Here is a 12,293-nt window from a genome sequence, read left to right as displayed (position 1 = left end):
GGAAATAAGACAAAAAGGATACACATTCAGGAAATCTTCTCTCTCCCTTACTTTCCCCATGACATTTTATAAAAGAAAAATATTTCCATCATAGTAGGCCAAAGGGTAAAATTAGGTAAAAGTGGACAATCCTACTCTGTACAAATTATACTGATTAACTATCATGATGTCACCTGAAATTACTTCTGCCTCACACTGGAATTATATTTGTAGGGGTTCAACTCCTTGACTGTGAACTCCTAGAAGAAGGGCAGTGCATCTCCATGATTTTTACATCTTTCTCACTGGACCTAACAGAGTGCTGTGGCTAAAATAGGTGCTCACTATAGCTCTGTGACCTTATTTGACTTCTAGAAAATTGTCTTGAGGAAGTACTTAGAGTTTGCATCAATATTTTTATACAAGATGGTTTTTTCAATATCATTTATAAAATAAAACAAAATATTGAACACCACTGAAGTACATAACAAGCAAAAGTTGAATATACTGTGGCACACAGATAGTAAAGAAAACAATGTAGCCATTAAAAGGCAAATTGTTAGGTCACAAAAAGTAGTCTACAAGACAGTAAGCAGGAGAAGTGATGTCACGGAAATGGCAGAGTAGAGATCTAAGAATTGGTCTTTCCACTGAAACAAACTATAATAAGCTGGCAAGAACTAGTAGGGTCAACCTTTTTGAAACTCTGGAATCTAATAAAAAACTTACAGCAACTAGGTGAGTGTTTAATGAAGAAAAACGTTGTCAAATTTTGATCAGGAAGTGTGATGGCATTTTTTTCTTATCCATCTACCACACTACACATTCCTCCCAAATGTACATAGAACATTTTCCAAGACAGAACATACATTAAGCCACAGAACATGTTTAAAAAGATTAAAATTCCACAAAATATCTTCTTTGATGACAATAGAGTGAGGCAAGGAATCAATAACAGAAGGAACACTGAAAAATTCACAAATAAGTGGAAATTGAACAACATCCTCTTAAACAACCAATAAGTCAAAGAAGAAACCACAAGGGATATTAGAAAATACTTTGAGAGGAATAAAAATGAAAACAGAACATAAAGAAATTTATGAGATGCAGTGAAAGCAGTGTGCTCACAGAGAAATTTACAGCTGCAAGCACCTGCATTAATAACGAAGAAAGATCCCCAATCAACTTTATATCTTAAGGAACCAGAAAAAGAAAAGCAAGTTCAACTAAAACCAGGAGAAGGAAGGAAATAATAAAGATTAGAGTGGAGATAAATGGAGTAGACAGTAAAAAAAAAAAAAAAAAAAAGAAAAGAAAACAGAGAAAAATAAATAAAACCAGAAATTGGTTCTTTGCAAAGATCAACAAAACTGACAAACCTTTAGCTAGAAAGACTAAGAAAAAAAGAAAAAAGATCCCAAATCATAAATGAAAGAGATGACATTACTACTGACCCTACAGCAATAAAAAGAATTAGAAGAGAGTACTACAAACAATTGTATGCCAACATATTAAGCTAGATGACACGTGCAAATGATCAAACACACACAAATTGCCTAGAAACACAAATCACAAAAACTAACTTAAGCAGAATAACAAATATGAACATATCTATAAGAAGCAAAGAGATTGAACCAATAATCAAAGACTTCCCAACACAGAAAAGTCCAAAGCCAGTTCACTGATGAATTTTGTCAAACGTTTAAAGAAATATTAACACCAATTATTCTCAAATGCTTCTAAAAAAATTGAAGAGAAGGAAACACTTCCTAACCCATTCTACAAGGCCAGCATTACCCTGATAACAAAGCCAAAGATAACATAAAAAAAGAAAACTACAAGCCAATATTGCTTATAAATACAGATATAAAAATCCTCCACAAAATACTAGCAAATTGAATCCAATAGCATATTAAAAGGATTATACATCATGGCCAAGTGAGATTTAGTCCAGGAATGTAAGGGTGGTCCAACATAAAAAAAAAATCAATCAATGCAATATATCACATTAATAAAACAAAGCAGAAAAAAAAAAAACAACCACACGATCATCTCAATTAGGGAAAGCATTTGAAAAAATTCAACAGCTTTTCATGACAAAAACTCTCAAAAAACTAGCAACAGAAGAGAACTTCCTCAATGTGATGAAAGGCACTTATGAAAAACCCACAGCTAGCTTCATACTTTGCCCCAAGATCAGGAACATGACAAGGATGCCTGCTCTCACCACTGCTATTCAACATTGTACTGAAAGTTCTAGCCAGAGAAACTAGGCAAGGGAAAAAATTAAAAGGCATGCAAATTGGAAAGGAAGAAATAAAACTTTCTATTTATAGATGTCATCACACTATATACAGGCATCCCAAGAGTCTATAAAAAAATACTACGAGAGATAATAAACAAATTCAGTGACATTGCAGGGTCTGAGATAAACACAGAAAAATCAGTTATGTTTCTATACACCAGCAGTGAACAATCCCAAAAGGAAATTAAAAAAAAAATATCTAGGAATAAGTTTAAACAAAGAGGTGAAAGACTTCTACAATAAAAACTATAAAACATTGCTGAAAGCAATGGAAAGACACTGTATGTTCACGGACTGGAAAATTTGGTATTGCTAAAACGGTAATATTCCCCAAATTGATCCACAGAGTCAATGCAATCCCAATCAAAATCCTTATGACCCTTTTGGGGAAGTGGAAGAGCTGATCTTCAGATTCATCTGGAATGGCTAGAGACCCCAGATAGGCAAAACAATATTTAAAAAGAACAACAAAGTAGGAGGACTCACAATTCTCAATTTCAAAACTTATTACAGTGATCAAAACAGTGTGGTACTGGCATAAGGACATATAGACTAATGGAATAGAATTCAGAGTCCATAAATAAACCTACACATCTGACCAAGCGATTGTTAACAAGGGTACCAAAACCACTCAATGGAGAAAGAATAGTCTCTTCAACAAGTGGGGCTGGGACAAGTGGATACCTATAAGCAAAGCACAAAGCTGGAATCCTACCTCACACTATATACAAAAATTTACCCAAAATGGATCAGCGACCTAAATATGAGAGCAAAACTATAAAACTCTTTCAAAAATCGCAAAAAACTTCATGACATTGGATTGGGCAATTTCTTTGTTATAATACCACAAGCAAAGGCAACAAAAAACCAGACAAATGGCACTTTATTAAGATTAAAATCTTTTGTGCTCAAAGGACACTCTGAGCAGAGTGAAAAGGCAATTCAGGGGATGAGAGAAAATATTTGTAAATCATATATCTGATAAGGGATTGATACCCAGAATACATAAAGAACTCCTACAACTCAACAACAGAAAAGCCAAACAGTTGGGAATAGTACTGAACTCTACATTTAAAAAGGGTTAAAATGGTAAATTTTATGTTAAATGTATTTTACCACAATTACAAATTTTTAAAAAACAAGCAAAGGATTTGAATAGACATTTCTCCAAAGAAGATACACAAATAATCAACAAGCACATGAAAAGATGCTCAATATCTTTTGTTATTAGGCAAATACAAATCAAAACCATAGTGAGACACTACGTCACACCCTACTAGGAAGGCTATAATTAAAAAAAAATGGAAAATGCAATAACAATTGTTGATGTGGAGAAATGGAAATCCTTGTAAATTGCTGGTAAAAATGTAAAATGATGCAGCTTCTGTGGAAAACCATTTGGCAATTAAAAAGTTAAACAAAGAATTAGTACATGATCCAGCAATTCCAATCCTAGGTATTTATCCAAAAGAAGTGAAATCAGCTACTAAAATAAATGCTGGTACATAAATATTCATAGCAGCATTATTCATAATAGCCAAAATGTGGGAGCAGCCCAAATGTCCGTCTCGGATGAATGGATAAACGAGTTATGATATATCAGTAAAATGGAGTATCATTCAGCCATTAAAAGCAACGATGTATTGATACATGCTAAAATGTGAAAACATTATGGCATGTGAAAGAAGCCAGACACAAAGGTTACATATTGTACGATTCCATTTCTATGAAACCTCCAGAATAGGTAAGCCCATGAAGACAGAATGCAGACTGGTAGGTGCCAGGGGCTGGGGGGATTGGGAGCAACTGTTTAATGTGTGCAGGGTTTCCTTTGGGGGTGATGAAAATGTTTTAGAACTAGATAGAGGTGGTAGTTGCAAAACATTATAAATATACTAAATGTCACTGAAGTGTTCACTTAAAATGGTTAATTTTGTTATATGAGTTTCATTCCAACTAAAAAAATAAGGCACAATCCAAATATTAGTTTAAAAATATTAGAAGAAAATCGTAAACATGTTAACACTAGCAATCTCTGCAGTGTAGAGTTAGGAGCATGGTTTTCCTTTTTTTGCTAAATGACATTTTGCAAAATTTCTCTGATGAATACGTGTAACTCTTAAATAACATTTTAAGGAGTGTTCAATCAAAGAAAGAACATATCTGTGGATATACGATGGGCTAGGAAGGGCCTGGAGTAGACGTGGATTAAAAAATAGACCTGTCAGTTCTAATAGATGTTCTAGCCAAATCTTGACAGTGACCCTGAGCTGTGCTCTCCTCTTATTATTCCCTAAAAGTTATGCAGATGTAGACGAAAAGGAGGCAAGATCAAAAGCATAAGTGGACTCTCCCTGTTTATTCAGACATAATTAGCCATTTGGACTGGAGATGCTGTGAAATGGGGACGAGTCAGAAGAGTGTCACTATTAGTGACAGAAATTGCAAGGGTGCAATAATAAAGCACGGCATTGCATGAGTATTTGGAAACGAAGACAGAGGCTACAGGACTGAAGTAGCTGTGGCTAGTCAGAGTGGGTCATTCTTCAAGAGATTATGTAAGTGACAGCAGACAGCTGCTCTACTTCTGATGGGAACTCAGAGTGCTACCCGAATAGTACCCAGAACGCTTTCTGCTTCTATATTAAGAAGGACTTAATTCCAAGAGTAGTGGCTTCTCCAATGCAAGCCCACGGGAGTCTTTCACTTTCTCCTTTAAGAATGGTTCAAGTTAAGACTGTGGAACATACACACTAGAGGACTCAGAAAAGATTCTTTCCAAGTGTGAGGATTCTGCAAACTTTGATCTAATTAATTGTGTTTGAAGAGTCTGACTTATTTATGAGAGGTAAGCTCTGGAATTGTGACGTTGGGAGCCAAAACATCCCTTCCAAATCCCATTCCAGACCCTCTTGCCAAAGACTCTGGCGCTGGGTCACATTTTGCAACAGACCCTCAGAGGCACGCTAGAAGATAACATCAGCCAGACATGAAATCTGCTGTGAATTTGAGCCAATGCTCATGTGCACGAGCTACAGTCTAAGCCAAGGGGTGAAGACACGCACGTGGGTCTGTAAAAGGAGTAATCAGCTCCAGCAGGGCGAGCGGTGACTCTCAGAAGTGGGGCGAGATGGTTGCAGAGTTACACTGTGCTCGACCTGGCTCCATGGAGGTACAGCGTGTGCCACACAGCGCAGCGGCTAAATCCCTGCCGCTGGAATGCTCCTCTGCAAGCCCTCTCCAGATAAGAAGGAAAGAATGTAGTTAAGAATCTTATCGTTCAAAATACCTGTCCCCAGGGACCCGCCTGCCAGGACGCACATTCCGGCTGCTGACAAGTCTGCATGGAGGCTGGCTTGGTCTCAGGGTCACACATTTTATCATTTAATCGATCTTCGCCAAACTGACACCAGACCTGGCGGTGTGTATGCCCTTTTCCGCAGGTGACCAAGCACTGTAATGAAACGCAGAGCCGGTCAGGGTCATTCCTGATCAATGTGCTGTGGTTTCTGGGGGTTATTTACTGATTAGCAGGAACAGGTGTGCTCTTTCCCCACAGCAATTCCTTTCTCCCACAGCAATTTGTACATACACCAAGCCTCATTTTTTTTTCATTTATTCATTCCTTCATTCATTCCATATTTATAGTCTCTGGGCCAGTTTCAAGCACAGAATACACTCAACACAGCACCAGACTCTAAAGCACTGAAGAACAACATTCATGATTTTTCTAGCATAGGAGTTAAGTGTAGGGAATTATGAGTCAGATCAATCTGGGTTTTAATCCCTATACAACCAACTCACACGGTCTCTCTGAACCTCAGTTTTCTCATCTGTAAAATGGGTATAATGTTAATGCCAAAGAGTTGTGAAAATTAAGTGAGAAAAACCCAAGTAAATTCCGTAGCACAATGTTCACTCAATAAATGTTAAATATAATCATCATTATCCATGCTCATTGTAGAAAATTTAAAAAAATACAGAGAAACATAAAAATGATAATTATCCAAAATCTCACTACCCAAGGATAACCATTATCAACATTTTGCTGTTTTCTTTCCAGTCTTTTTATTTAAGGAACTTTGGATCATACTGAACTTATGGTTTGATCTCTCCCACCCCTATTATCAAACATTTTCATAAAGATTTGTTACTTAAGTTGAAATGATACTTTATGGTATTAATAATATTAGCTAGTTAAGTAAAATTTAAAACCATACATTCTTTTATCTTTTTAAACCAAATACTAGAATTTAAGCAAAGGCAGCTTATTAACCTAAAACTAAAGTACTAGGTTTGTCGTTAATTTGTCCAGAAATCAGATATTGTTAATCACATGCATTATTAATTGTCTACCATTCCAGGGGCATTAATGGTATCCTTTTCAAATTCACACTTTATTTAATAATGAAAGTAAACAGTTAATATTGCACTTATTATGTAGCAGCCGCAGCAGGGAAACATTGTTCTTTTCCCACATTCCTGACTTGGCCCATAAATAAGTAAACTTCTGTTCCCCTTCCACTTGTTCCCTCTTAAGGAAGGTGGAGAGAGTCTCTTGGTTGGGGAGAATCTCCCTGGGCCCTGTTCATGCTAATTCTGTACCATGAAAGCAAGAAAGAGGCTCCACCTTCTTTCTCTTGCTGTCTTGGGGCCACCTGTGCTGGGCAATGGAGGGTTCCCCTTGTGTTTCGTAAAGTAAGGGACATGAAAGGCATAGATCTGGAATACTCAGCCTGGTCTATTTCTCTGTATTGCAAGCTTTTCTCTAGCAACTGCATGGGTAAGTCAGATAGCTCACCTGAGGTCTAATTCCCTTATTTCAAAGCTGAAGTAGGAAACCTCATGATGACTTCAGATCTAAGCTAGTATAGCTTTATGAAGAATAAAGCCCTAATTTCCATTCAGCAACTTAGCTAGGACCCAAAGAGGAGGGACTGGAACTTCAAAATCCTCAACAGAAGCTACCAAGGTGGGTGATCCAGTCAAGCCCACAGTGCCTCTGAGGTCACCTGTAGATTAGTCACATCCAGTTCTGCAGTCTCGAAGCAGGTGGAGAACTGGAGTTTTTTCTTCAAGGGGAGGTAGGAGAAAGGTACAGCAGGTTTAGCCTTAAGCAGACCAGGGGAGCCCCAGAATTAGAGTATCAGAGATGACCTAGGGGAAATAACAGCCCTCCCATCTCACCTCTGACCAGTCTCCAGATTTCCACTGTGGACAACGGAACTCATTGCACCTCTGAACAGTGACTTTCTCCTGATGCGTGCATTTGCTGTCATCTAGCACGTCATTTCGGGTGTTGACACAAATAGCCCTTCTCCTCTGGGTCCCACCATCACAGCTTTTAGAACACTGTAAAGACAAAGAATTAAATAGAACTGTTGCGGAGTTTCTTATGAAGCATGCTCAAGATCCTGGCTATGCTGTCTCTTCCAGTCTTTAACTGTGGTCCCCAACCCCTGGGCCGTGGATGGTACCAGTCCTTGGCCTGTTAGGAACTGGGCCACACAGAAGGAGGCAAGTGAGCGAAGCTTCATCTGTATTTACAGCCACTCCCCATGGCTCTCATCACTGCATAAGCTCCGCCTCCTGTCAGATCAGCGGCATTAGATTCTCATAGGAGCATGAGCCCTACTGTATACTGCACATGCGAGGTGTTTAGGTTGTGCACTCCTTGTGAGAATGTAATGCCTGATGATCTGAGGTGGATCTGAGGTGGTGATGCCCACTCCCCACCCCCCAGTCTGTGGAAAAATTGTCTCCCATGAAACTAGTCCCTGGTGCCTAAAAGGTTGGGGACCGCTGTTTAAGTAACAACCAACCAACCCTGGCCAACTTTAGTTGTTATTTTGGAGGAGATATTTTTGAGTTATCGATTTATTTACCAGGTTTATACTGAAGTCAATATTAGCTCACTGGCATACAAAAATAAAATTGGAAATGGCCCATGGGGTATGGAAAGGGATTGGGTGACGTTATTCCACCACTTTAAATTTTACACGTGCCATGCCCATGTCAGACATGACATATCAATCAGGGTACTCTTCTCCGCAGGGCTTGAATGAGGGCAGGCATTACAAAGAAATCACGGTTCTCTTTTCCATATAGCCTAAATGGGCCTTCTCAGCACAGCCCTGCAAGGGGCCACCATCGACTAATCAGACGTAGCAGCCAAGAGGACTCTCCGTGAATGAGCGCCAACTTACTTCGGTCCAAGCAGAATAGCGCCAGCCGCCGGTGTTACATTCTCCTGAGCATTTTTCCCGGTTGCTTGGTTTGGGGTTACTGCTGCAAAAACTGTCATCAACCTTCTCGGTCTTTCCATCCAGCCTGCTGTATTTGGCACAGTAGATGTCTAATGTGCGGTAACCCAAACCACACTGGGCACTACATTCACTCCTGCTGGCAACATGCCACCTGTGCATCAAAAATGAGAAACCAACATTGCCGTTAAATATATACGCCTTATCTAAATTCAACTGGGAGAAGAGTTATTTTTTTCTTCCTTAACTCAAATACCATGAGGCTCAAAGCCACAGTCAGTTACTAAAATCCAATTTTAAAACAACATATCCATATATTTTTCATGGCTGCCGATGCACATGGCAGTCACAGAATGACAGCCATACGTCCTATCTTTGTCAAGATTCTCCCCTGATACAGTCAATCTCAAACTCAAGCAACCAAAAGGAAAAAAACACATACTCACTGGAATTCAACAGAGCAAAAAAAGCAATTTTACATTTAAAAGGTTCATGCAACCCACTATGTCATTTGCCTTCTCCTTACAGAGAACCAATGTTGGAAATCTAACCTACGAACCCTCCTTTATGTAGGCCTATGATAGAAAGTGCTCAATGAACATTCTGTGAATTAATTAAGGAGTAAATAATTGGGACCATAATTGTGAATTTCAAGTGTGCTAAACACTGTGTACATAATATCTGTAAATAAAGACTCTAAATTCCTTGAAAATATAGACTATATTCTATATAGCTCAATGATACACATTTAAAATGAGATTTGAATCTATAAATCTTTGTTGCCTTTGAATCCCCAGTACCTATAATGAGACTTTTTGGGCACACAGTAGGTACTTAGTATATGCTGATGAATCATCTGGTTCTTTTAATGCCCCAGGAACACAGTCAGCAGTGACATTTAAAAAGAAAATAAATAAAATGCCTAAGCTGAATAGAACAGTTGAAATAAATGAGCTTAAAATGTATTTTGTTGATTAGATTTACAAATCCAGAAAGAATAATTTCTTTATAATCTTTGTTTGATTTCACTCTGGACGGTTAATTCCCTCACTGCTCAGAAACTGGGTGGCTTGTGGATTGCTAATGTCCTAAGAGTCGTCCCATGCACACCTGTCCAGGGGGAGGACTCAGGAAAAGGAAGAGGAGTCCTGGCCACATGCTTGTCTCGGAACTTCTTGCTAATGCCCAAAAGTAGGTCAGAGTTGACCATTTGGCAAGCAAAGCGGGCTACGGAGATCTTCTGTTACAGTGACACCATGCTGGGGGGCTTTGTTCTAACCCGGAAGGTGTTATCAGTGAAGAATTGTAAAACAATGTTTTATCTCATCCTGTCACGGGGCAAACTCTCACTTCCTTCAGGAAGTGAGGCAAAAATGTGGCCCAGTTCAACAGAGGCATCTGGAACTTTCATCTGCTCTTTGATTGCTGGCTACCTTCTCTTTGCCTTTGTCACCATTTCCTATGGAAAGGTTATTTTCCATCCTGGATAAGGGAGGCAGCCGTCCTGCACCAAGAGAATACACTAGCACCTCGGGAGGGCAAAGTAGAGTCTCCCTGACTTTCACACAATCCCCAGAATCTGAGCCGAGGGCCTTGAAGATTCTGTGGAAAGGGCACAGCACCACGTTAGAAAAGATCAGCTCAAAATGCTACCCTCCACTTCCTGGTCTTGCCCTGGACGGTGGTCTCAACTTCAGCATTTTGCAATCATTCGGTTCACTTCATGGGAAATAAAATACAATTGTATTTTACTATATTTCAGAAAAGCATATTGCAAAGCATTTGTTACTAAGTGGAAACTGAGAAGAAAGCGTGTGAGTATGTCTGTGCTGCCGTGAGGGTTGGGGGATTGAATGATTTTCAGAACTACTGAATTGAATAGGTTTCTATGTTGCAGAACTTCTCAGGGCCTTCAAAATGGTGATCAGCATTATGAATCTCCACACGGGGAAGGAAATGGTTGGTGAGGCTTCTCACACATAACCAGTTTGCCACGGATCATCCTGTGGAACTAGGGATCCACAAACATGCCTTGGGAAAAGCTGTTTTAGAATTTTTTTTTTTTTAGACAGAGTCTCACTTTGTTGCCCAGGCTACAGTGAGTGCCGTGGCATCAGCCTAGCTCACAGCAACCTCAAACTCCTGGGCTTAAGCAATCCTACTGCCTCAGCCTCCCGAGTAGCTGGGACCACAGGCATGCACCACCATGCCCGGCTAATTTTTTCTATATATATTTTTAGTTGTCCAGATAATTTTTATTTCTATTTTTAGTACAGACGGGGTCTTGCTCAGGCTGGTCTCGAACTCCTGACCTCGAGTGATCCACCCGCCTCGGCCTCCCAGAGGGCTAGGATTACATGTGTGAGCCACCGCGCCCGGCCTGTTTTAGAATTTGACCCATTCGTAACAATCCTCTTTCCAGGCTTTCAGTTTTAGACACAGCCACTTGGCAGTAATTAGCACAAATCATTATTATATTGACTGTTAGGCTGATAGAAGAAAGAACACCTTCTTTAGGCTTGCTTTGTCTTTGTGCATTTTTCAGTGAACTTTATTTTTCTATTAATCTGTAAAAGCCAGTAAGATATGAGTTCGAATTCTGACAAATAAACATGATCTTCTCTTTAATTTTAGGCATGAACAGATACCTCTTTAGTTACGAGGCTTTTGTAAGCTAATCCTAAACTGTTTTTTTTTTTTCCACTTTTTAATTCATACCCCTACGGGCTTCACTTCTACCAAAAGACACGGCCACAATCCCTTTACCTTCTTTTTTTTTTAATCAGTCAGAGGTGCTACTATTACCATCTAACAAGCCTGTGATCTGAGCTACTGTTCTCATTTGGTCTCAGTAGGATTAAAAAAAAAGTTAGTGACTTTTTCTGAATAGAAATTAGAGGAATTTAGAATAGCATATTTGGCATGCCTACTATATAAAATGAAAAGACTTTAAGCTCTGTCTTTACCTAGGTATTGTGAAATTATTTTTAATAACCATCAGAGGATGGACTATGGAATCAGAAAGACCTGTCACTTATTAAACTAAGGGATCCTAGGTGAGTCACTTAACGTCACTGAGCCTCAGCTTCCTCATCTGTGAAATGGGGGAAAATAGAATACATTTCATAGGACTATTTGGGGGGTTCAGTGAGGCAAGGCATATATTGCAGGCATTCAAGAAAAGTATGATTTATTATTATTACTGTTACCCTTGGTGTTTTATTCTCCAACCAAGTTTTAAGGATCATTAACTCCATATAAGCTAATGAGGAGAAATCCACTTGAGATATTTTGTATCATCCTACATAAAAGTCTCTCTTTTTTTTTTTTATGATCACATTCTAATACTCAAAATGCTTTGTACACACTGGCCTTCTTTGTGATCACAGGAGCATGCTTAGCATGTATTGATCACGAGAGACTCGCCCAGCCGCGGTCTGATTCAGCAGTGGAGAAACGAAAGGTGAGGGGATCTGAGTGAGGGAGGGAACAGGAATGGGGTAGAAAACTCATGGGAATTATTTCTTTTCACAGAGGAAGAAAAGCTACCCAAAATGGGATCCATGAATATCACCCATCGTCATGAAGGAATTAAGAATGAAAACAGCTTTCTCCTGGGGTTTCAGCACACAGGCTCCAGGGGCCAACGGACTGCACTGGAGCACTGGGATCTCTGCCACTCCTCTAACTAGTTGTGTGACCTTGAGCAATTCACTTAACTGCTCTTAGCTTCCATTTTCCTTATT

The 12,293-nt window shown here is 39.2% G+C and overlaps 1 protein-coding gene across 8 annotated transcripts in view; it reads right to left on the bottom strand.

Annotated features, from left to right (window-relative positions):
• The window catches only part of ADAMTS9 (ADAM metallopeptidase with thrombospondin type 1 motif 9), a 160,982-nt gene that overhangs the window by 80,819 nt on the left and 67,870 nt on the right, over positions 1–12,293 (bottom strand). For 7 of the 8 annotated variants that reach the window (XR_006729929.1, XM_045530877.1, XM_045530874.1 and 4 more), the window contains 3 exons: positions 8,491–8,701; positions 7,472–7,636; positions 5,574–5,738 (listed from right to left, as the gene is read on the bottom strand). Coding sequence is in view for 7 of the 8 variants with exons in the window: in XM_045530877.1 (XP_045386833.1) it covers positions 5,574–5,738; positions 7,472–7,636; positions 8,491–8,701 (541 nt within the window). In the remaining variant the exon portion in view is untranslated. The remainder of the gene's footprint in view (positions 1–5,573; positions 5,739–7,471; positions 7,637–8,490; positions 8,702–12,293) is intronic. The other variant, XM_045530880.1, reaches the window with a different exon arrangement.

The sequence above is a fragment of the Lemur catta genome, chromosome 18 (assembly GCF_020740605.2).
Source record: "Lemur catta isolate mLemCat1 chromosome 18, mLemCat1.pri, whole genome shotgun sequence".
Taxonomy (NCBI): Eukaryota; Metazoa; Chordata; class Mammalia; order Primates; family Lemuridae; genus Lemur; species Lemur catta.
Note: the sequence above shows the minus strand (reverse complement) of the source record. Positions and strands in the feature narration are given on the sequence as shown.